The 27,523-nt window shown below is 37.9% G+C and overlaps 1 protein-coding gene across 2 annotated transcripts in view; it reads left to right on the top strand.

Moving 5' to 3' along the window:
* Positions 1-19,076, top strand: part of LOC133538087 (SH3 domain-binding protein 4) — a 47,087-nt gene extending 28,011 nt beyond the window's left edge. For both annotated transcript variants that reach the window (XM_061879377.1, XM_061879378.1), the window contains 2 exons: positions 16,598-16,786; positions 16,873-19,076. In XM_061879377.1, coding sequence (XP_061735361.1) covers positions 16,598-16,786; positions 16,873-17,097 — 414 coding nt within the window. In that variant the 3' untranslated portion in view covers positions 17,098-19,076. The remainder of the gene's footprint in view (positions 1-16,597; positions 16,787-16,872) is intronic.
* Positions 19,077-27,523: the final 8,447 nt, after the last annotated feature.

The following is a 27,523-nucleotide window of genomic DNA, read 5'->3' as shown; positions in this document are numbered from 1 at the left end:
TGTTTCCTGGCTCATTGTTCTTCAACTAAACAGAAGTCCCGTACCAGTCGGAGTACGAGGTCCTGATCCTTACCTTTAGCCCCTCCATCCAAGACATGAGGGTTCTGTAACACAAACTTACAACTTGGCTTTAGACATTTCATGGTTCAAACTTGTATTGAACCATGTCAGTATTGCAGTAGTCTGCTAACTTAGCATTTCTGGTTTTGTACTCGCGTACTTACACGTAGTCTTTTAAGTGCATAACTTTTTTTCATGTTGACAAGGAGGGGAAAAAAAGCAGTGCAATATAACTGACCGACAAGAGAACAATTGTGTAATCAACGCAATGTAGCATCCTTGCCAGCAAGCTCGCAGCTAAAATCTTTCCACAGTGCAAAGCTGTTTCTAAGTCAGTAATCCCAGCCTCCATGGCGGCAAATACATTGTTTCTTACAAGTAGCATTATCACTGGAGGACAAGGGATAGCTGAACACGCTGCACTACACATTGTAGGAAGGTACTATAAACCGAGCTAATCGCTAAGCTCTAAGTAAACATAGGTGGGTGGACTGACAAAAAAAAATTGAAAGTAACGATACCAAGTATAGTAGCATTGTAACGAAGGTACTACAGTAATTAGATCGATCATTTTTACTATCACAAAATATTTTGGGCTTTTTGTTATTGTTTTGAAAATCAGGTAATAATTAAAGAGGACACATTTAAAAGATTTCCTTGTGGTCTGCATAACATCTAATGGTGGTTATTTGGTCAACATTTTACATAGGTTGTGTTTACTTTCTGACTGTCTCTTTAGAATGTGCCGATTCCATTGAAAATTGATTGAGTTTCGATTGATTTCGATTCTTATTTGTAAAAATTCTCAAACAATTACTTATTTGTATTGGAAATGTTGTAGTTTTTATCTTCCATAACACGACTGCTGATGGATATAAGTTAGAACTATACACTTCTTTGTATTTGAAATTTAGTTTTTATCTTCCATAATGTGTGTACTGACAGATATAAGTTAGAACTATGCACTACTTTGTATTAGAAATGTTGTAGTTTTTATATTCCGTAACGTGTCTACTGACAGATATAAGTTATAACCATACACTACTTTGTATTAAAAATGTTGTGTTTTTATCTTCCATAACATGTCTACTGACAGATATAAGTATACACTACTTTTGTATTATAAATGTTGTAGTTTTTATATTCCATAACGCGTCTACTGATAGATATGTTAGAACTATACGCTACTTTGTATTAGAAATGTTGTAGTTTTTATCTTCCATAATGTGTTTACTGACAGATATAAGTTAGAACTATACACTACTTTGTATTAGTAATGTTGTAGTTGTTATCTTCCATAACATGTCTACTGACAGATGTATGTAAGAATTATACGCTACTTTGTATTAGAAATGTTGTAGTTTTTATCTTCCATAACGCGTCTACTGATAGATATAAATTTGAACTATACACTACACAACATTAGAAATGTTGTAGTTTTTATCTTCCATAATGTGTCTAATGACAGATATAAGTTAGAAATGTTGTAGTTTTTATCTTCCATAACGCGTCTATTGATAGATATAAGTTAGAACTATAAACTACCCAGTATTAGAAATGTTGTAGTTGTTATCTTCCATAACATGTCTACTGACAGATATAAGTAAGAATTATACGCTACTTTGAATTAGAAATGTTGTAGTTTTTATCTTCCATAACGCGTCTACTGATAGATATAAGTTAGAACTATACGCTACCCTGTATTAGAAATGTTGTAGTTTTTATTTTCCATAACGTGTCTACTGACGGATACAAGTTAGAACTATACGCTACTTTGTATTAGAAATGTTGTAGTTTTAGTCTTCCATAATGTATCTACTGACAGATATAAGTTAGAACTATACACTACTTTTTATTAGAAATGATGTATTTGTTATCTTCCATAACATGTCTACTGACAGAAATAAGTATGAATTATACGCTACTTTGTATTAGAAATGTTGTAGTTTTTATCTTCCAAAACGTGTCTACTGATAGATATAAGTTAGAACCATACACTACTTTGTATTAGAAATGTTGTAGTTTTATCTTCCATAATGTGTTTACTGAGAGATATAAGTTAGAACTTTACACTACTTTTTATTAGAAATGTTGTAGATATTATCTTCATAACATGTCTACTGACAGATAAAGGAAGAATTATACGCTCCTTTGTATTAGAAATGTTGTAGTTTTTATTTTCCATAACATGTCTACTGACACATATAAGTAAGAATTATACGCTACTTTGTATTAGAAATGTTGTAGTTTTTATCTTCCATAATGTGTTTACTGACAGATATAAGTTAGAACTATACACTACTTTGTATTACAAATGTTGTAGTTGTTATCTTCCATAACATGTCTACTAACAGATATAAGTTTGAACTATACACGACCCTGTATTAGAAATGTTGTAGTTTTTATCTTCCATAATGTGTCTAATGACAGATATAAGTTAGAAATGTTGTAGTTTTTATCTTCCATAATGCGTCTATTGATAGATATAAGTTTGAACTATACACTACTTTGTATTAGAAATATTGTAGTTTTTATCTTCCATAACGCGTCTACTGATAGATATAAGTTTAAACTATACGCTACCCTGTATTAGAAATGTTGTAGTTTTTATCTTCCATAATGTGTCTACTGACAGATATAAGTTTGAACTATACACTACTTTGTATTAAAAATGTTGTAGTTGTTATCTTCCATAACATGTCCACTGACGGATATAAGTTTGAACTATACGCTACTTTGTATTAGAAATGTAGTAGTTTTTATCTTCCATAATGTATTTACTGACAGATATAAGTTCAAACTATTTGCTACTTTGTATTAGAAATGTTGTAGTTTTTATCTTCCATAACATGTCTACTGACACATATAAGTAAGAATTATCTGCTACTTTGTATTAGAAATGTTGTAGTTTTTATCTTCCATAATGTGTTTACTGACAGATATACGTTAGAACTATACGCTACTTTGTATTAGAAATGTTGTAGTTGTTATCTTCCATAACATGTCTACTGACAGATATAAGTAAGAATTATACGCTACTTTGTATTAGAAATGTTGTAGTTTTTATCTTCCATAACGCGTCTACTGATAGATATAAGTTTGAACTATACACCCTGTATTAGAAATGTTCTAGTTTTTTTCTTCCATAATGTGTCTAATGACAGATATAAGTTTGAACTAAACAGTACTTTGTATTAAAACTGTTGTAGTTTTTATCTTCCATAATGTATCTACTGACAGATATAAGTTAGAACTATACATTACTTTGTATTAGAAATGTTGTAGTTTTTATCTTCCATAATGTATCTACTGACAGATATGAGTTAGACCTATACGCTACTTTGTATTAGAAATGTTGTAGTTTTTATCTTCCATAACATGTCTACTGACAGATACAAGTAAGAATTATACGCTACTTTGTATTAGAAATGTTGTAGTTTTTATCTTCCATAACGCGTCTACCGATAGATATAAGTATGAACTATACACTACTTTGTATTAGAAATGTTGTAGTTTTTATCTTCCAAAACGTGTCTACTGACAGATATAAGTTAGAAATGTTGTAGTTTTTGTCTTCCATAACATGACTACTGACAGATATAAGTTTGAACTATACGCTACTTTGTATTAGAAATGTTGTAGTTTTTATCTTCCATAACGCATCTCCTGACAGATATAAGTTTGAACTATACACTACTTTGTATTACAAATGTTGTAGTTTTTATCTTCCATAATGTGTCTACTGACAGATATAAGTTTGAACTATACATTACTTTGTATTAGAAATGTTGTAGTTTTTATCTTCCATAACATGACTACTGACAGATATAAGTTTGAACTATAAATTACTTTGTATTAGAAATGTTGTAGTTTTTATCTTCCATAACGCGTCTACTGACAGATATAAGTTAGAACTATACACTACTTTGTATTAGAATTGTTGTAGTTTTTATCTTCCATAATGTGTCTACTGACAGATATAAGTTAAAACTATACGCTTCTTTATTAGAAATGTTGTAGTTTTTATCTTCCATAACATGACTACTGACAGATATAAGTTAGAACTATACCTTACTTTGTATTAGAATTGTTGTAGTTTTTATCTTCCATAATGTGTCCACTGACAGATATAAGTTACAACTATATGCTTTTTTATTAGAAAAATGTTGTAGTTTTTATCTTCCATAATGTATCTACTGACAGATATAAGTTTGAACTATACGCTACTTTGTATTAAAAATGTTGTAGTTTTTATCTTCCATAACATGACTACTGACAGATATAAGTTTGAACTATAAATTACTTTGTATTAGAAATGTTGTAATTTTTATCTTCCATAATGTGTCTACTGACAGATATAATTTAGAACTATACCTTACTTTGTATTAGACTTGTTGTAGTTTTTATCTTCCATAATGTGTCTACTGACAGATATAAGTTAAAACTATACGCTTCTTTATTAGAAATGTTGTAGTTTTTATCTTCCATAACATGACTACTGACAGATATAAGTTTGAACTATACACTACTTTGTATTACAAATGTTGTAGTTTTTATCTTCCATAACATGACTACTGACAGATATAAGTTTGAAATATCCATTACTTTGTATTACAAATGTTGTAGTTTTTATCTTCCATAATGTGTCTACTGGCAGATATAAGTAAGAACCATACCCTACTTTGTATTAGAAATGTTGTAGTTTTTATCTTCCATAACGTGTCTACTGACAGATATAAGTAAGCACTATAACAGTGATTTTCAACCACTGTGCCGCGGCACACTAGTGTGCCCTGGGAAAATAAGCAACTTTACCTAATTGGTCCAAAAAATATGTTTTGCAAATCAATAATCATAATAATGTGCCATTATCTAGTGCCTGTGCTGTGTAGAGCTCAGCAGGGTAATCTTGTTATACTCCATATCAGTAGGTGGCAGCAGGTAGTTCATTGATTTGTAGAAGTCGGAACACGTCGAGGATGGTTTGTCGTGATCCCAACATGCAGAGCAAAGCGGGAGACAGTGTGCAGGTACAAAGGTATGTAACGCTTAAACCAAAAATTAACAAAAGGCAAGTCCCGCTAGGAAAAGGCACTGAAGCATAGTGATGGCTATGTAAAACAAAAGTAAAACTGAACTGGCTACAAAGTCAACAAAAACAGAATGCTGGACGACAGCAAAAACTTACAGCTTGTGGAGTAAAGACGGCGTTCACACATCCGTACATGACATGACAATCAACAATGTCCCCACAAAGAAGGATCGCGTACGCACAACTTAAATAGTCTTGATTAGGAAAACAAATCAGTTGCGAGGAATAGCACTCAAAGGAGGATGTGAAGCTGCTACTGGAGAACACCAACAAAACAAGAAAGGTCACCAAAATAACAGCGCAAGACAGGAACTAAAGCATTACACACAGGAAACAACAACAAAATCAAAATAAGGCACGACAACCTGGTGGAGTTGAATTTTTTTAACATTTTGTGCTGGTGGTGTGCCTCCATATTTTTGTTATGAAAAAAATGTGCCTTGACTCAAAAAAGGTTGGAACACACTACTTTGTATTAGAAATGTTGTAGTTTTTATCTTCCATAACGTGTCTACTGACAGATATAAGTAAGCACTATACACTACTTTGTATTAGAAATGTTGTAGTTTTTATATTCCATAACGTGTCTACTGACAGATATAAGTAAGCACTATATGGTATTTTGTTTTAGAAATGTTGTAGTTTTTATCTTCCATAACGTGTCTACTGATAGATATAAGTAAGCACTTTATGCTACTTTGTTTTTTAAAATGTTGTAGTTTTTATCTTCCATAACATGAGTACTGACAGATATAAGTAAGCACTATACGCTACTTTGTATTAGAAATGTTTTAGTTTTTATCTTCCATAACGTGTCTACTGACATATAAGACGGCATGGCGCAGTGGGAGAGTGGCCGTGCGCAACCTGAGGGCCGCTGGTTCAAATCCAACCTAGTACCAACCTCGTCACGTCCGTTGTGTCCTGAGCAAGACACTTCACCTTTGCTCCTGATGGGTGCTAGTTGGCTCCTTCCATCAGTGTGTGAATATGTGTGTGAATGGGTAAATGTGGAAGTAGTGTCAAAGCGCTTTGAGTACCTTGAAGGTAGAAAAGCACTATACAAGTACAACCCATTTAACTATACGCTACTTTGTATTAGAAATGTTGTAGTTTTTATCTTCCATAACGTTTGTACTGACATATAAGTTAGAACTATACGTTACTTTGTATTAGAAATGTTGTAGTTTATATCTTTGATAACGTGACTACTGACAGATATAAGGTAGAACTATACACTACTTTGTATTAGAAATGTTGTAGTTTTTATCTTTGATAACGTGACTACTGACACATATAAGGTAGAACTATACACTACTTTGTATTAGAAATGTTGTAGTTTTTATCTTTGATAACGTGACTACTGACACATATAAGGTAGAACTATACACTACTTTGTATTAGAAATGGCAACCGCTCAGGAGTTTTGCACGCATGTGCCAGCCAGTTGGCCCCAAAACAAGAGCATACTGTAGGAGAAGCTTATTGACTAGAACTTGGGACGACAACTGAATAAAAATGGCAGACCTCTATGGGTCAAGCTCCATATGTAGTGAAGAAAGTAGTGAATAAAAGAAGAAGAAGCAGGTAAATACTGCCTTTGTAAGTGTAAGCACCGTGACAATGTGCGCAGTCGGGAGCTAAGTACAAAGTGTACTACTACGCCTAGTGTACTTTGGGAAGTATGCCATTTGAGACTCACCTAGTGAGCGGGTTGCGAGCCTGTGGAATGTCATGTGGGCTCTGCAGCGGAGCTTCATGACTCTGCAGAAGCATCCTGAGCGAGATAAGGTCTTATTTGTAGACCAAGACTTTGAAGAGTCCACTCTGGTCCTTGTGATGTCTCATTTCTCCATCTTTTGTCCCCTATTTGCTTTTTTTTAGCATCACCGGTCCACCCCCGCCCTCGTAGGGGGGAACTTGCTGGAATGTGCAAGTTATTTCAGCTTATCAGACAGAAGGTTAGAGGTCAGACCGGTCTTCTCGTGGACATAACGAGACATAAGACAGGGAGGCCAACAAGACGCTGATGGAACAGAGAAGCGGCAGATGGTTGACGTCGGAAGGAAAATGAAGATGAGATAGAAAAGTAATGAAGTGGAGATTGAGAGAAAGACTTGTGGCGGACGACGGTTCTTTATCAGCCGCCGCCAGGTCACTCGGGGTTTGTGTTTGTGATGGCGGGGGCGACTTGGAACGCTGCCCTTGTTTGTCACGTGTCGGCTTGACTCTCGACAAGCTGATTCATGCAGCGAGAGTCTGAGGACCTTCAGGAAACACAAAAACACGCACGCACAAACACACATTTCAGCCATGACTGCTGCAGTCACTGTCGACTGCAGTGTGCATACCACACCACTAGATGGCGCTGTGACACTCACCATCACGTGGTATGAAGCCTATGCTTGTCTGCCATTGTTGTTATTCAGTGTACCCCCACTCTTATTTTGGTTTGGCTTTCCTCTTTTGTGAGACTGTTAGAGCCCCTCCCCCCTGCTCTTTGACGTTGCTCGCCTCTCCCCCTCCACTTCCTGTCACAGTCCTGCACACAGCTGACCTCACACTGTCCTTGTAAGACATGGACAAAAGTATGGAGTTGTCTCCTTGACAACCAATTCTTCTTGATGCAGGGCTGGTGTTTTCCTCCAGGGGGTGTCACACTAAATCAGGGGACACCAACGCGGCGCCCGCGGGCGCCAGGTAGCCCGCAAGGACCAGATGGGTCGCCCGCTGCCCGTTGGCCGTTTTAATTATTTTTTTTTTTTTTTATGAATGTATTAATAATTCCAACAAAACAATACACAACAATACCATAACAATGCAATCCAATTCCAAAACCAAACCCAACCCAGCAACATTCAGAATAGCAATAAACAGAGCAATTGAGGACACACAAACATGACACGGTACAATCTAAAAGTAGTAGGGGGTAACAGTACGTGTATTTTTATTGAACCGTTTCGGTACGGGGGTTTCGGTTCGGTACGAGGGTGTATCGAACAAGTTTGTGTACTAAAGTCTTAACAAGCTGCTCTGCAGCTGCCTCTGTCTGAAAAGTGAGCAACCGCATTGTCCCGCCCACACAACCATCTGATTGGTTACATACAAAGCCAATGAGCAGTGCGTATTCAGAGCGATGTAACAGCCAATCAGCAGGGCATATATTTGAGCGATATAACAGCCAATCAGCAGGGCGTATTCAGAGCGATGTAACAGCCAATCAGCAGGGCGTATTCAGAGCGATGTAACAGCCAATCAGCAGGGCGTATTCAGAGCAATGTAACAGCCAATCAGCAGTGCGTATTCAGAAAGCATGGAGTCAGTGCTCCGTCGTCGAGATGAGCAGATATGTGTTTAGCAGCTGACATCGTACTCTCCCCAAATTATAAAAAACACTTCCCAGTCACAACTATTACAGACATCACTATGAACCCGTTGACCTTCTAGAAACTTAAACTGCAGCTCAGCTCTTTCATAGTTCTGGGTTGAGGTGAAGGCTAATTAGCTTTTAGCGTTAGGTTACCTCATTTTGCTGTGTGTGTGTGTGTGTGTGTGTGTGTGTGTGTGTGTGTGTGTGTGTGTGTGTGTGTGAGTGTGTGTGTGTGTGTGATAAAAGTCAACTACAGGCTTCCCAAACGCTGTAATAAATTAAGCATGATGAGTTGACTTGAAACTGTTTAATGTTACACTTTTTGTATGAAAAAGAAAGGTTTTGTCATTTTATTTAATCAAAGCAACAACTTGAGGCAGTTTAATGTGGATTAATATGGGTAGAATTATTATAGTGTGCCCAATGTTAAAAGGATAAAGCCATTGTTTACAAATTTGGTAAATAAATAACCCAAAAATTTTTATTTTGTTGTTTTCTTACTGTACCGAAAATGAACCGAACTGTGACCTCTAAACCGAGGTACGTACCAAACCGAAATTTTGGTGTACTGTTACACCCCTAAACAAAAATGAATATTATCAATATTAGTAACAATTTCAAAATAGCAGTGATTAAAAATCCTTCATTGATATTATCATTAAAAACATTTACACAAAAAAAAAAAAGAACAATAGTGTCACAGTGGCGTCACAGTGGCTTACACTTGCATCACATCTGGGAAGGCATAGCTCGGTTGGTAGAGTGGCCGTGCCAGCAACTTGAGGGTTGCAGGTTCGATTCCAGCTTGTGCCATCCTAGTTACTGCCGTTGTGTCCTTGGGCAAGACACTTTACCCACCTGCTCCCAGTGCCACCCACACTGGTTTAAATGTAACTTAGATATTGGGTTTCACTATGTAAGGCGCTTTGAGTCACTTGAGAAAAGCGCTATATAAATATAATTCACTTCACTTCACATCTCATAAGCTTGACAACACACTGTGTCCAATATTTTACACAAAGATATAATAAGTCATTATTTGGTTCATTTAATGGTTCACTTTGGTTCATTTAATTTAAATGTTTTTCGTGTTATCTCATCTTTTAAACCGTTCATTTAAGTTTTTTTTTCATCATTTATTCTCTACAAAAAACCTTCCGTAAAAGGAAAAAAAAATGTATGACGGAATGACGGACAGAAATACCCATTTTTTATATATATATAGATTTAATTATTTAGCTATTCTTGTTTAAATCACACTTACATGTAGCTTACAAATGACTATATATATACACAGTGTATATATATATATATATATTTATATATATATATATATATATATATATATATATATATATATATATATTTATATATATATATATATATATATATATATATATATATATATATATATATATATATATATATATATATATACCCAAAATGTAAAGTGTAAAACTGGTAGCCCTTCGCATCAATCAGTACCCCAAGAAGTAGCTCTTGGTTTCAAAAAGGTTGGTGACCCCTGCCCTAAATGATTCTTGCAATGGCGGTTGTCTGTTTTTTTTTTTGTCCTGTCCAGCTTCTCAGGCAAATCATATTGTTGATGTAGATGCTCATATTGGCTGTACAAATTTACTTTACAAAACAGAAGTGTGCGATAATTCTCTTGTTGCCTTATTAGGGACCGAATGTCCCTTTGGGACGGAGGGCCCTATTGAATTTCTAGCGTTTTATTCTTTCTTTCTTTATTATTATTCCGCAGCTTTGAGCTATAATCTGACCCCCTTAACATGCTTCAAAACTCACCAAATTTGACAAACATCAGGACTGGCGAACATTGCGATTTAAACACAAAACCTAACCCCATAATTAAAAATTGCGCTCTAGCACCCCCTAGGAAGAAAACACAGACAAAACTGCCTGTAACTTCCAGTAGGAATGTCGTAGCGACATGAAACAAAAACCTCTATGTAGGTCTCACAAAGACCTAGATTTCATACACTGACATCCTTCAGCAAAAATCAACAGGAAGTTTGCAATTCCCCTTTCAAAACAAAAGTTTTGTAAAATTACTCACCTTTGCCTCTTTGAGCTGTAATGTGACCCCCTTAACATGCTTCAAAACTCACCAAACTGGACGCACACATCAAGACTGGCGAAGATTGCGATCTAATTAAAAAACCTAACCCCAAGACTCAAATTTGCGCTCTAACGCCTTTAGGAATAAATCACAGACAAAACTGCTCCAAGGAAGAAAACATAGACAAAACTGCCTGTTACTTCCAGGAGTCCAACAAAAAACCTCTATGTAGGTCTCACTTAGACCTACATTTTATATATTGACAACCCCCAGCAAAAATCAACAGGAAGTTTGCAATTCCCCCTTCAAAACAAAAGTTTTGTAAAGACCGGTCACCTTTTTTTCAAACATTATCTCCTCTGGGCGTGTTTGTCGTGCCAGTATTCTTCTTCCTCCAAATACGACGAGTTGAGTTTATACCAAAAAGTTCTATTTTGGTTTCATTTGACCACATGACATTCACCCAAATCCTCTGCTGTATCATCCATGTATCCATTTTGGTATAAACTCAACTCGTCGTGTTTGGAGGAAGAAGAATACTGACTTGCATCCCAAGAACACCAAACCTACTGTGAAGCATGAGGGTGGTAATATCATGCTTTCGGGCTGTTTTTCTGGTAAGGGGACAGGACAATTGATCCATGTTAAGGAAAGAAAGAATGGGGCCATGTATCGTGAGATTTTGAGCCAAAACCTCCTTCCAGTAGTGAGAGCTTTGAATGGTTGACCAAATACTTATTTTCCACCATAATTTACAAATAAATTATTTAAAATTCCTACAATGTGAATTCCTGGATTTTTTTTTCACATTCTGTCTCTCACAGTTGAAGTGTACCTATGATGACAATTACAGACCTCTGTCATCATTTTAAGTGGGAGAACTTGCACAATCGGTGGCTGACTAAATACTTTTTTGCCCCACTGTACATTTTGATGCCGGTGAGCTACGGTGTGTAGTGAAGCATGTTTAGCTATTCCTCGTCCTGCAGGGATGATACTTGTAGGAAACATACTTTATTTGTCGCCATGGAGGCGAGGATTAATGATTTAAAAGTAGCTAAAACACTGCAGACGGCGGATGGATTTTAGCCACTAGCTAGCTAGCCATGTCTTAAAGCACCTTTCTTCCTGAAGGCATTTCAGTGTTTTAGCTTCATATTTATCGTTAGTTTTTAGGCCAAAATGCGTCCGTTCTCTCTTTTCTGTCTACACACTGGGTCTGCTTGTAAGTATTCTGTAATTTCGCGCTGCGGAACATGCTCCTCTGCTCGTAAAACCAGCAATGACACAAACGTGACGACAACGGTAGTGCGGGACCGTTACTTTTCAGAGGCGGTATAGTACGAAATATGATTCATTGGTATCGCAGTACTATACTAATACTGGTATACCGTACAACCCTAAGTTATACTATACTGTTGCTACTATATTATACTAGGGCTGGGCGATATGGACGAAAAACTATATTTCAATATATTTTTGCTTAAACTCGATATTCGATATATATCTATAAATATTTTTCCGTGAAAATATACATATAAAGAAATTTTTTTGGAGTGATATTCACTGAAATTGAAGTGAATGACAACTGTACTGTAAACAGTCAGTGGCTGTTTTATTAAACCAGTTCGTCCAGATGGGTATTTACAGCACACAAAAGAAACGGCAGCACGGTGGAAGAGGGGCTAGTGCGTCTGCCTCACAATACGAAGGTCCTGAGTAGTCACGGTTCAATCCTGGGCTCGGGATCTTTCTTTGTGGAGTTTGCATGTCTTCCCTGTGACTGCGTGGGTTCCCTCCGGGTAATCCGGCTTCTTCCCACCTCCAAAGACATGCACCTGAGGATAGGTTGATTGGCAACACTAAATTGGGCCTAGTGTGTGAATGTGAATGTGAATGTTGTCTGTCTATCTGTGTTGGCCCTGCGATGAGGTAGCGACTTGTCCGGGGTGTACCCCGGCTTCCGCCCGATTGTAGCTGAGATGGACACCAGCGCCCCCCGCGACCCCAAAGGGAATAAGCAGTAGAAAATGGATGGATGGATGGAAATGTTCCAAAACCTGTATGTACCTTTCAGCATTAATAGTGCCTTCACAAATGTGTAAGTTACCCATGCCTTGGGTACTAATTCACACACATACCATCACAGATGCTGGCTTTTGAACTTTGTATTGTTAACAGTCTGATTGGTTCGCTTCCCCTTTGGTCCAGTTGACGAAATGCCGAATATCTCCAAAAACAATTTGAAATGTGGACTCGTCAGACCGGGCTTCACGGTGGCAGAGGGGTTAGTGCGTCTGCCTCACAATACGAAGTTCCTGCAGTCCTGGGTTCAAATCCAGGCTCGGGATCTTTCTGTGTGGAGTTTGCATGTTCTCCCCGTGAATGCGTGGGTTCCCTCCGGGTACTCCGGCTTCCTCCCACCTCCAAAGACATGCACCTGGGGATAGGTTGATTGGCAACACTAAATTGGCCCTAGTGTGTAAATGTGAGTGTGAATGTTGTCTGTCTATCTGTGTTGGCCCTGCGATGAGGTGGCGACTTGTCCAGGGTGTACCCTGCCTTCCGCCCGATTGTAGCTGAGATAGGCACCAGCGCCCCCCGCGACCCCGAAAGGGAATAAGCGGTAGAAAATGGATGGATGGATGGATGGACTCGTCAGACCACAGAACATTTTTCCACTTTGCATCAGTCCATCTTAGATGATCTGAGGCCCAGAGAAGCCGGCGGCGTTTCTGGATGTTGTTGATAAATAGCTCTCGCTTTGCATAGTAGAGCTTTAACTTGCACTTACAGATGTAGCGACAAACTGTATGTAGTTACAGTGGTTTTCTGAAGTGTTCCTGAGCCCATGTGGTGAAATCCTTTAGAGATTGATGTCGGTTTTTGATACAGTGCTGTCCGAGGAATCGAAGGTCACGGTCATTCAATGTTGGTTTCCGGCCATGCCGCATACGTGGAGTGATTTCTCCAGATTTTCTGAACCTTTTGATGATATTATGGACCGTAGATGTTGAAATCCCTAAATTTTTTGCAATTTCACTTTGAGAAACGTTGTTCTGAAACTGTTTGACTATTTGCTCACACAGTTGTGGACAAAGGGGTGTACCTCACCCCATCCTTTCTTGTGAAAGACTAAGCAATTTTTGGGAAGCTGTTTTTATACCCAATCATGGCACCCACCTGTTCCCAATTAGCCTGCACACCTGTGGGATGTTCCAAATAAGTGTTTAATGAGCATCCCTCAACATTATCAGTATTTATTGCCACCTTTCCCAATTTCTCTGTCACGTGTTGCTGGCATCAAATTCTAAAGTTAATAATTATTTGCAAAAAAAAAAACGGTTTATCAGTTTTAACATCAAATATGTTGTCTTTGTGGTATATTCAACTGAATATGGGTTGAAAATGATTTGCATATCATTGTATTCCGTTTATATTTACATCTAACACAATTTCCCAACTCATTAGGAAACTGGTTTCTAAAATAAAATAACATAACTGTGCAAATAATACAATATGTATCAAACTCAGATAAAACTAAAAAAACTGCAGGTAGGCACTTTTTAATTCCCAGTCAACGATGTAATGGACTGTCACATACGTATGGTTCTGTGGTCCTAAAAGAAATGGTCAGCACAAAGTAAGTGACTTTACTTAATCGTGCGGCTATAATCTTCCTCACTTCGTTGTACATTTCGCTTGAATATTCTCTTTTTTTATTCTCAGACTCTCTCGTTGTCATTTGGGATGTCAGTTGCGATTTCCTTTCCTTTGTTCGATGACCCGCCTTACCTTGCCTTTGATTGGCCTGTCCGTAGTGTTTTGCCCTAATCTTAACCAATCGTGACTCATCATTTTAAACCAACCAACCAATCATGAATGCTAGTGTGTTGATGTGGTTAGTGCAGTGGGGGGATATGACAAGCATGTCTTGGAAGAGGGAAGGGGAGCCCATGGAGTGTTGCCGGGGACAACAAGGAACACAACAAATAAGCGGTGTTTGGACATTTTAACATGAAAAAAATTAGATCAATTATATGATATTTTTTTAATTCATATCTTGTTTAAAAATACATGGCTATACCTTTCAAACTCGATATATCTCCCAGCTCTAATTTATACTATACCATTTCTAATAAACTATATTATACTACGGCTACTATACTATTGCTACTATATTATACTATTGCTACTATACTGTACTATTGCTACTATACTATAACAACTATAATATAATATACTTTTGCTACGATACTATATTAAAATTACTATACTATATTAGAATAAAATATATACTCTACTGTACTAAACTATATTTTTTCTACTATACTATAACTGCTATACTATATTAAACTAAACTATACTGTACTATACTGGACTAATGCTACTATACTGTACTATGCTATAACAACTACACTGTACTATGCTATAGTTTTGCTACTGTACTATAACTACTATACTATATTAAACTGCACTATACTATATTTTTGCTACTATACAATAACTGAACTCTACTATACTGTATTTAGTATTATACTATACCAGGGGTCACCAACCTTTTTGAAACCAAGAGCTACTTCTTGGGTACTGATTAATGCGAAGGGCTACCAGTTTGATACACACTTAAATAAATTGCCAGAAATAGCCAATTTGCTCAATTTACCTTTAATAAATAAATGTATATATATATTTTAAAAAATGGGTATTTCTGTCTGTCATTCCGTCGTACATTTTTTTTTCCTTTTACAGAAGGTTTTTTTGTAGAGAATAAATGATGAAAAAAACACTTAATTGAACGGTTTAAAAGAGGAGAAAACACGAAAAACATAAAAATTAAATTTTGAAACATAGTTTATCTTCAATTTTGACTCTTTAAAATTCAAAATTCAACCGAAAAAAAGAAGAGAAACACAAGCTAATTGTAATCTTTTGGAAAAAATTACAAATGTTTTTTTATGGAAAATCATTAGTAATTTTTTTTTATTAAGATTAATTTTAGAATTTTGATGAAATTTTTTAAATAGGTTAAAATCCAATCTGCACTTTGTTAGAATATATAACAAATTGGACCAAGCTGTATTTCTAACAAAGACAAATCATTATTTCTTCTAGATTTTCCAGGACAACAATTTTAAAAGAAATTCAAAAGACTTTGAAATAAGATTTAAATTTGATTCTACAGATTTTCTACATTTGAATTTTAATCATAATAAGTTTGAAGAAATATTTCACAAATACAAAAAAACAGAAGCTAAAATGAAGAATGAAATTAAAATGTATTTGTTATTCTTTACAATAATAAAACAAAAAAATTACTTGAACATTGATTTAAATTGTCAGGAAAGAAGAGGAAGGAATTTAAAAGGTAAAAAAGTATATGTGTTTTGTATTTTTTCTCTAAAATTGTCTTTCTGAAAGTTATAAGAAGCAAAGTAAAAAAATTAATGAATTTATTCAAACAAGTGAAGACTAAGTCTTTAAAATAGTTTTGGGGGATTTTCAAATTCTATTTGAGTTTTCTCTTTCTTAGAATTCAAAATGTCGAGCAAAGCGAGACCAGCTTGCTAGTAAATAAATACAGTTTAAAAAAATAGAGGCAGCTCACTGGAAAGTGCTGCTATTTGAGCTATTTTTAGAACAGGCCAGCGGGCGACTCACCTGGTCCTTATGGGCTACCTGGTGCCCGCGGGCACCGCGTTGGTGACCCCTGTACTATACTATAACTACTATACTATATCAAACTACACTATACTGTACTCTACTATACTCTTCCTACCATACTATACTATATTATGATAAACCGCACTATACTATACTATAACTACTATACCGTATTGAAGTAAACTACACTATACTATACTATATTCAAGTAAAATATACTATATTGTACTATACTACAACTCATATACTATATTAAAGTAAACTATACTGTACTATACCCCTGCTATTACTATACTGTCATGTTCACTAAGAGGTCTGGTCCCCACAGGCGCTCTTGAAGCTGGACTGTCAGGGTCTGGTGGCCCGTCTTGTTATGGACTTCGTCCTGCTGACCACAGCGGTGGAGGTGGCAGGCCGTTGGCGGGAGCTGGCAGAGAGGCTGGCCAAAGTCTCCCGCCAGCAGATGGACGCTTACGAGGCGCCGCACCGCGACAGGAACGGCGTAGTGGACAGCGAGGTGCGTCCATGTACTGTTACACTCGGAGTGTCAGTGAAGGCAACATTTCATTCTTAGCGCACGATGCATTGGTGATGTTTCCGCAGGCCATGTGGAAACCGGCGTACGACTTCCTGGTCACGTGGGCGGCGCAGATCGGTGACAGTTACCGCGATGTGATCCAGGACCTTCACCTGGGCCTGGACAAGATGAAGAGTCCCATCACCAAACGCTGGAAGCACCTGACCGGGACGCTCATCCTGGTCAACTGCCTGGACGCCCTGCGGAGCTCCGCTTTCAGCCCCACCGCCCAGGACGACTTTGCCATCTGAGCTAGCCCGACTCCGCCCCCTAAAAACACCACCAGCCTGTGCCTCCTGGTGCCCCGTACACCGCCGGTAGTATTCGCCTTTTCTAGTCGGCCCGCAGCATGGTGTATTTTCTATGTCCTGGCGGCACACTTTCTTGGTTCCAAACTGTGGGCAGAGACACGTGAGTTCAACTGAGTCTTCTATTTATTGACTTCCTGTGCTAATTTATTCTTTCTGTGAGCTATCAGGGGGACCCTAAAGTCTGGACATATAATACATACATTCATCCAATTTACCTTTTTTAAAATTAATTAATACATAATTCATCACCATTATAAATAACGTATTATATATATTTACTTAATTTTTTTATGATTTTACCAGCTTAGGTCTTTCCCGTTTAAGTTGTTGCACTTATGAGTGCCTTTTTAAGTTGACATTTCTATGAAAAATGGTCCCGTGTTATTATTATTATTATTATTATTATTATGGTTGATATAAGCAACAAGTTGTTGCACTTATGAGTGCCTTTTTAAGTTGACATTTCTATGAAAAATGGTCCCGTGTTATTATTATTATTAGTAGTAGTATCGTTAATATAAGCAACATAACTACTGTCTATTTACAACGCATTAAAACTTCCTGTTCAATGTAATGTAAGCTTCAAAATAAAAGCATGGCAGTGTTAACTTGGATTGTACCACAGCAACCAACAAAATGCACACTTTTTGTTAATGTAATTAACCACCAGAATAAGAATTCATTTTATAATAAAATATTTAACTAGAAATATTCCTACCGTATTTTCCGGACTATAGAGTAAAGTGATTTATATTTATGTAGCGCTTTTCTCTAGAGACTCAAAGCGGTTTACCTAGAAACACCCTTTATCTACATGGGCACCGGTATATAAGCCGCACCCACTCCTTTTAAAAAACAACAACACAATTTTTCAATATATTAGCCGCACCAGGATATAAACCGCAGGTATGAGTTATTTATACAGAAATATTCTGTAAATGTTTATTTACAAAACTTAATTGTTTCCAAACAGTGTCTGTAACACGGCAGTAAAACGGCTGATCAAACAAACCAGAAGTCATCGTCATGGAACCACTAGTTACAGAAGCTAACTCTCCAATCAGCTAAACAGACTAAATAACTCCACGGTGACATTTTAGTGAATTTGTGAAACTGAAACAATACAAAAAGAACTCCATTCTAAATGAATAAGACTAACACAGTGTTAGCATACCAGCTAATGCTAAAAAAGCCAGCTCCATTACATTACAATAGCTCATACGTACGTATGCATGAAAAGACTCCTCCAGGCATCTCACATGGGACGGTTTAGTAAGTAAGAATTGTTTTGGTTATATTGTAAAACTTACAGACGAATGTATAGTCCATACAAGTAAAAACGCTATGGACGGCTAGAAGACGGAATGGCACTTGTATTTCCGGTTGAAGGCACTGCAGCACCTGCAGTGAGCAAACTCGTCTAAAACACTGCGCCATAGCACAAAGAAAAACACAAATTGTTTTGCTTTTTAAAAAAAACAACTATTTGCATTATGGTCGTCAGTGAAGAAAATTCATAAACTAGCTGCACCATTTTATAATCCGCATGTGTAGGAAAAAATAAGCGGCTCATAGTCCGGAATGTACAGTAAATAAATGTAAACATCGGTCCATTTTGTATACTTTGAACAGGTTAGTGTCCACACTTTAGGGACACCCCCCCGTCCAACCAGCAAATGTTCCCAACCAGCCCGTCTTTTGGATGCTTCTAGAACCATTCAAAAGTTCAGGTCCACTCCTTGGCTCGTTTTATAGGCAGAACCACTCAAAAAACGCTCTCGGGTTTTCATCATGAGGACTTTTTTTTTTTTGTCCGTCTTTTGATCAGCACCTGCCAAAAAGGCGCCCGACGTCATGTGACCCGGCAGCGTCCGTACACTGTGGTCCCGAGTAATAAAGTGTCAATATTTGCACCGTCATCCTGCCTCCTCGCTCACGCTGTACCCTATCGCCTTGTGTGACCGTGCGGCGGAAGAATGAATCACTTTACGAAGAAGAGAAACTCATTTGCATAGAAGGCCATCAAGTATTTGTCCAGAAGAAGAAGAACAAAAGCTTGATTGTCCTCACGGTCAAAGGTGATGGACACCGAAACCTCTCTCTCTCTCTCTCTCTCTCTCTCTCTGCTCACCTGGCAGCCCCCTCCCCCTCATGCATGTGTGTGTGTGTGTGTGTGTGTGTCTGTGTGTCTGTGTGTATGTACGTGTGTGTGTGTGTGTGGCTTCCAGAGAATCTTGTCCTGAGTGCTTTCAACGCTCGTCAGCCACTTGAAGCCTCACAGTTGGCTCTGCCCGCCTCTGCTTCGAGTAAACACTGGCGCCATGGCGACCTCCACGGAGCAGCATGCTCGTCTCCATGGCAACCTTTGTGTGTGCGTGCGTGTGTCGAGGATGTGCACAGTGGAGGCCACGATGTGTGACCTCGTGGGAACTGATTAAGTTTGTATGTTAATGACGACCCTTGACCCGCACCTTAAGCAGCCAGCCGCCAGGGGGCGGCGTCTCAGTCCTTCAGCTTTTCACAAGCCAAGAAGCGGTGCACGCCGTGGAGTCACTTTGAAGCGGCGTTGCACTGCGGTGCCGAGGTTGCATCATTCCCGCTGGGGGCCTTTTCAGAGATTTCTCCTAACCCTTTGTAGGCAAACAGGATGTGCTGAAAAGATGAAAACTACACCATCAAAGTCATAAAAATGTGCGAGAAACTAATGTACAGTTGTTAATATAACATTAGGAAAAAGTTGTTGGCTCTGTGATGAGGTGGCGACTTGCAGCTGGGATAGGCTCCAGCCACCCCTGTGACCCCGATAGGGGCAAGCGGTAGAAAATGGATGTACTTTTGTGACAAAACTAAGTTTATTTTCCCCACAAAACGGAAAAAAATAAAATAAAAAGAAGTGTTTTAAAGGCCTACTGAAATGAGATTTTCTTATTTAAACGGGGATAGCAGATCCATTCTATGTGTCATACTTGATAATTTCACAATATTGCCATATTTTTGCTGAAAGAATTTAGTAGAGAACATCCACGATAAATTTCGCAACTTTTGGTCGCTAATAAAAAAGCCTAGCATTTACCGTAAGTCGCAGACGATGACGTCACAAGGGTGAGGGCTCCTCACGTCCTCACATTGTTTATAATGGGAACCTCCAGCAGCAAGAGCTATTCGGACCGAGAAAACGTCAATTTCCCCATTGATTTGAGCGAGGATGAAAAATTTGTGAATGATGATATTGATAGCGAAGGACTAAAAAAAAAAAAAAAGGCGATTGCATTGGGACGGATTTAGATGTTTTTAGACACATTTACTAAGATAATTCTGGGAAATCCCTTATCTTTCTATTGTGTTGCTAGTGTTTTAGTGAGTTTAATAGTACCTGATAGTCGGAGGGGTTTGTAGACGGGTGTCTTGACACCAGTCTCTGAGGGAAGTCGACTGCAGCTGCGTGGATGGCGCAAGCTCAGCTGATCTCCGGTAAGAGGCGACTTTTTACCACAATTTTCTCACCAAAACCTGCCGGTTGACAAGTGGTCGGGATCCATGTTGGCTTGACCGCTCTGATCCATAGTAAAGCTTCACCTCCGGGAATTTTAAACAAGGAAACACCGTGTTTGTGTGACTAAATGCTAAAGCTTCCCACCTCCATCTTTCTACTTTGACTTCTCCATTATTAATTGAACAAATTGCAAAAGATTCAGCAACACATATGTCCAGAATACTGTTTAATTGCGCGATGAAAAGAGACAACTTTTAGCCGCAAGTGGTGCTGCGCTAATATGTCCCCTGCAACCCGGGACGTCACGCGCACGCGTCATCATTTTGCGACGTTTTCAACAAGAAACTCCGCGGGAAATTTGAAATTGTAATTTAGTCAACTAAAAAGGCCGTATTGGCATGTGTTGCAATGTTAATATTTCATCATTGATATATAAACTGTCAGACTGTGTGGTGGGTAGTAGTGGGTTTCAGTAGGCCTTTAAGAACAACAACCTGTCAGTCAAAAATGTTGAGTGTTAAAAACATTTTTACAAAAAAGAATGCATCTGAGATAGGCTCCAGCACCCCCTGCGACCCCAAAAGGGACAAGCGGTAGAAATAGATGGATGGATGGGTTTTATTTTTACAGTACTTCAACTTCATGCAGCAGAACAGACATCATACAATGTCGACCTCTACTGGCAGGTAGAAGTACTGTTGGCATGCAGGCTTCGTCGCACTGAAATACGGTAAGTGATACTAATAGTTTATCAATATTATTGCAAGCTATTGTTTTTATTTACTGCCTGTTCTACCTGTCCAAAGACATGCACCTGGGGATAGGTTGATTGGCAACACTAAATTGGCCCTAGTGTGTGAATGTGAGTGTGAATGTTGTCTGTCTATCTGTGTTGGCCCTGCGATGAGGTGGCGATTTGACCAGGGTGTACACCGCCTTCCGGCCAAATGCAGCTGAGATAGGCTTCCGGACCCCCCGCGACCCCAAAAGGGACAAGTAGTAGAAAATGGATGGATGGATGTTATAAAAATACAAATATGACCTCAATAGTCTTCTGGGTTGAACAACAAGTGTTGAAATTGTGTGACTAAGAGGAATATAAGTTTCTACTTCTTTCAACTCCTTTCCATTAATGATTCATTTTAATGTGTATGCTGTAGGCAGAACTCGAGCTGCTGGCTACAGATAACCCTTGTGCCTATAACACACACACACACACATATATATATATATATTTTTTTTTTTTTTTTTTTTTTTTTAATGTATATTTTTTAAAATACAGTGATACTGGTTTTTTTTTTTTTACAAAATAAAAAAAAATCCAAATGGCCGACGCATACTTCCACTTTTCAGTCGCTAAAATATTTGGACTCTCCTGTTTTATGGGAAGGATCGTTTCTAGCTCAGTGGTCCCCAAACTATGGCCCACGGGAAGTCCGAAGTTAATTATTAATATTTTAAATCTGTCCTTTCTAATCCATTTTCTACCACTCGTTACTCTCGGTGTCTCCGAGCCGCTCAGGCAAATCATACTGTCTAAAAATGCACTTTCCCATCGATGACGTGACATCATTGCGCTCAGAATATATCTTTCTATCGAAATACATACATATATATATGTGTGTGTGTATATATATATATATATACATATATATATATGTATATACACACACATCTATGTATACATATATATATATGTATATACACACACATCTATGTATATATATATATATATATATATATATATATATATATATATATATATATATATATATATATATATATATGTGTGTATATAGCCATCCATCCGTTTCCTACCGCTGTCCCTTTTGGGGTCGCGGGGGGTCGCTGGAGCCTATCTCAGCTGTATTCGGGCGGTAGGCGGGGTACACCCTGGACAAGTCACCACCTCATCACCGGGGCCAACACAGATAGACGGACAAAATTCACACTCACATTCACACTCTAGAGCCAATTTAGTGTTGCCAATCAACCTATCCCCAGGTACATGTCTTTGGAGGTGGGAGGAAGCTGAAGTATCCGGAGGGAACCCACGCAGTCACGGAGAGAACATGCAAACTCCACACAGAAAGATCCCGAGCGCAGGATCGAACCCAGGACCTTCGTATGGTGAGGCAGACGCACTAAATCCTGTTGCACCGTGCTGCTATATTATATATATATATATATATATATATATATATATATATATATATGTGTAAATGCATACTTAATATATATATATATGCATATATATAAATATGCATATAGATGCGTATATATATTTTTGTATAGATACAAACATATGTATATATACATATGTATATACATATTTATATATATATACATGTGTGTATATATATATATATACACTGTATGTACATATACATACATATATGCAATATACATTCGTATATATATAAATGTATATATATACACATATGTATACATATGTGTGTATATATATATTCGTATACACACATACATATATATATATATATATATATATATATATATATATATATATATATATATATATATATATGTATATATATATATGTATATAGCCCGGCCCAAAATTTTTTAACCCAATGCGGCCCCCCGAGTCAAAAAGTTTGGGGACCCGTTCTAGCCCATTGAGTTGTGTTACGTTAGTTCCTAAATATTCGGGTGGGGACCCCAGCATCATGCTTTATCAGTATCATACAGTGTCATGCTTCAAATCCCGATTTGATAGTAGATAGATGGATAGATAGTACTTTATTGATTCCTTCAGGAGAGTTCCCTCAGGAAATTCATCATTGTAGAATAAAAATTATTGCCGCAACGGAGAGGGTGGAGCGGGCGACATTTATTTTCTTACTAGGGAGACATCAAATAATGAACTAGCAGGGACAAGCGGTATAAAATGGATGCTTTACTGCAGTGGTTCTCAACTTTTTTTCAGTGAGGTACCTCCTGTGAACATTTTTTTAATTCAAGTACCCCCTAATCAGAGCAAAGCATTTTTGGTTGAAAAAAAGAGATAAAGAAGTAAAATACATCACTATGTCATCAGTTTCTGATTTATTAAATTGTATAACAGTGGAAAATATTGCTCATTTGTAGTGGTCTTTCTTGAACTATTTGGAAAAAAACAAAACTAAAAACTTGTTGAAAAATAAACAAATGATTAAAATATGAATAAAGATTTCTACACATAGATGTTATCATCAACTTAAAGTGCCCTCTTTCAAGATTGTAACAGAGATCCATCTGGATTCATGAACTTAATTCTAAACATTTCTTCACAAAAAAATAAATCATTAGCATCAATATTTATGGAACATGTCCACAAAAAATCTAGCTGTCAACACTGAATATTGCATTGTTGCATTTCTTTTCACAGTTTATGAACTTACATTCATATTTTGTTGAAGTATTATTCAATAAATATATTTATAAAGGATTTTTTAATTGTTGCTATTTTTTTTTAGAATATTTCTAAAAAAATCTCACGTACCACTTGGCATACTTTCAAGTACCCCCAGGGGTACTCGTACCCCCATTTGGAACCACTGCTTTAGGGTTCATATGTTTATAAATCTGACTGTGCACGTCAGTGCCTCACCAGCCATGAACTTCACCGCACGTCACTGCCCTGGGGGTACTTGAAGGTATGCCAAGGGGCACGTGAGATTTTTGAAAAATATTCTAAAAATAGCAACAATTCAAAAATCCTTCATAAATATATTTATTGAATAATACTTCAACAAAATATGAATGTAAGTTCATAAACTGTGAAAGAAATGCAACAATGCAATATTCAGTGTTGACAGCTAGATTTTTTGTGGACATGTTCCATAAATATTGATGTTAAATGATAAATGATAAATGGGTTGTACTTGTATAGCGCTTTTCTACCTTCAAGGTACTCAAAGCGCTTTGACACTACTTCCACATTTACCCATTCACACACACATTCACACACTGATGGAGGGAGCTGCCATGCAAGGCGCCAACCAGCACCCATCAGGAGCAAGGGTGAAGTGTCTTGCTCAGGACACAACGGACGTGACGAGGTTGGTACTAGGTGGGAATTGAACCAGGGACGCTCGGGTTGCGCACGGCCACTCTCCCCACTGCGCCACGCCGTCCCGTTAAAGATTTTTTTTTTTTTGTGCAGAAATGTTTGGAATTAAGTTCATGAATCCAGATGGATCTCTATTACAATCCCCAAAGAGGGCACTTTAAGTTGATGATTACTTCTATGTGTAGAAATCTTTATTTATAATTTAATCACTTGTTTATTTTTCGACAAGTTTTCAGTTAGTTTTATCCATCCATCCATTTTCTACCGCTTATTCCCTTTCGGGGTCGCGGGGGGCGCTGGCGCCTATCTCAGCTACAATCGGGCGGAAGGCAGGGTACACCCTGGACAAGTCGCCACCTCATCGCAGGGCCAACACAGATAGACAGACAACATTCACACTCACATTCACACACTAGGGCCAATTTAGTGTTGCCAATCAACCTATCCCCAGGTGCATGTCTTTGGAAGTGGGAGGAAGCCGGAGTACCTGGAGGGAACCCACGAATTCACGGGGAGAACATGCAAACTCCACACAGGAAGATCCCGAGCCTGGATTTGAACCCAGGACTGCAGGAACTTCGTATTGTGAGGCAGACGCACTAACCCCTCTGCCACCGTGAAGCCCCAGTTAGTTTTATATATATATATATATTCTTTTTAACAAATAGTTCAAAAAAGACCACTACAAATGAGCAATATTTTGCTCTGTTACACAATTTAGTAAATCAGAAACTGATGACATTGTGCTGTATTTTACTTCTTCATCTCTTTTTTCAAACAAAAATGCTTTGCTCTGATTAGGGGGTACTTAAATTAAAAAAATTTTCACAGGGGGTACATCACTGAAAAAAAGGTTGAGAACCACTGCTTTACTGAATGAATGTGTAAACAAACATCTGTACTGCTGCTTGATGGCCAGCAGGTGGCGGTAAAGTTGCACTTTGAAAACTAGACCATTATGGTTGACTTTTTATAAATTTGAACCAAATAGAGATTTGAATAGTTTTGAAATAAAAGTGGCGTACGGAAATGATAGTTGGGCAGCACCAGTTGAAGATTACGTTCAGTTAGTGGGGGTAAAATTGTGGAATTCTCTTTACCACGAGATAAAAAAGTGTAAAAATATATTCCAATTGAAAAAAATATATAAAGATAGAACAATAAAATCATATGGACAGCCATAAGTGTTCACATTTTGTTTTGTATTTATTATTTTACTTGTTTTTTGGTCTGGTTTTGTATTTTCTCTGTATCATTCCGTGAGGTGTGTATTATTATAATTATTTTCTCTGTTTGGTTTATACCAGGGGTCTGAAACTCAGTTTACCTGGGGGCCACTGGATGCAGAAACTGGGTGAGGCTGGGCCGCAAGAAAATATTTCTTTAAAAAATCTAACATGCCCTTTTTAATGAATTCACCTTCTTTGAATGCTTTCCCGCCCTAGCAACATACTTGCTAACTCTCGCGATCTTTCCGGGAAACCCCCGAATATCAGTGCCCCTGCCGACAATCTCCCAGGGCAATCATTCTCCCGGTTTTCACCCGGACAAAAACATTAAGGGCGTGCCGTAAAGACACTGCCTTTAGCGTCCTCAACAACCTGCCGTCTCGTCTGCTTTTCCGCCATACAAACAGCTTGCCGGCCTAGTCACATATTGTATGAGGCTTCTGCAGACCCACGGAAGTGACTGCAAGACATACTTGATCAACAGCCATACAGGTCACACTGAGGGTGGCCGTATAAGCAACTTTATCACTGTTACAGATATGCGCCACACTGTGAACCCACACCAAACAAGAATGACAAACACATTTTGGGAGAACATCCACACCGTAACACGACATAAACACAACAGAACAAATACCCAGAATCCAATGCAGCCCTAACTTTTCCGGGCTACAACTGGTGTATATTGTGTATATTTGTTAGTCATTCTTGTTTGGTGTGGGTCCACAGTGTAGCGCATATTTGTAACAGTGTTAAAGTTGTTTTTACGGCCCCCCTCAGTGTGACCTGTATGGCTGTTTATGAAGTATGCCTTGCAGTCGCTTACTGCGTATACAGATACCAAATACAACATGTGGCTGGGCTGTCACGCTGTTTGTACGGGTTGTAGAGGACGCTAAAGGCAGTGCCCCCCCCCCAATATTGTTGTGTGGGTGAAATTCAGTAGAACAATTACCCCTGAAGGGGCACTGAAAACTGGGAGTCTCCTAGAAAAATCGAGAGTATACAAATTTGACGCTATAAAGCGCCATATATTTAAAACTGGCGGGCCGCACCAACATTACATTTTCACATCAAGGTGCGGGCCGCAAAATAACGTCTCGCGGGCCGCAATTGGCCCGCTGGCCGCGTGTTTGAGACCCCTGGTTTATACTTTATGAAGTTTTGTACTTGTGTTTTTTTTTTGTTTTGTTTTTATTGTTTCATTACATTTGGATATATGTGTCGGTTTAAATGATATTCATGAAGTAAAATAATGGATTATGTCAAAGGGGGCAGGAAATTATAAGATTTTCTTCATCCTGCTCCTTAATTCTCAGGCATTGTGTGAATTTAAATTGTATAATTGAGGAATAATTATGTATCGTTCAAAATGCACATCAATGAATGAGTTAAATAAAAATGAAATGAAAAAAAAAGGAAATGAAAAAGTTACGATGATGTAGATGTTTTCATTTTATCCGTTTTTCTTTATATGCCGTCTTTGTCGTTTCCGGTTCTGAGCCACTCGCCCTCGGATTGGCTCTCGCCCTCGGGGGGCGGAGCTTGGCGGGGCCTCCTCCTCTATGCGGG

This window comes from Nerophis ophidion, linkage group LG19 (genome assembly GCF_033978795.1).
Source record: "Nerophis ophidion isolate RoL-2023_Sa linkage group LG19, RoL_Noph_v1.0, whole genome shotgun sequence".
NCBI lineage: Eukaryota > Metazoa > Chordata > Actinopteri > Syngnathiformes > Syngnathidae > Nerophis > Nerophis ophidion.
This window is presented reverse-complemented; position numbering and strand designations above follow the sequence as displayed.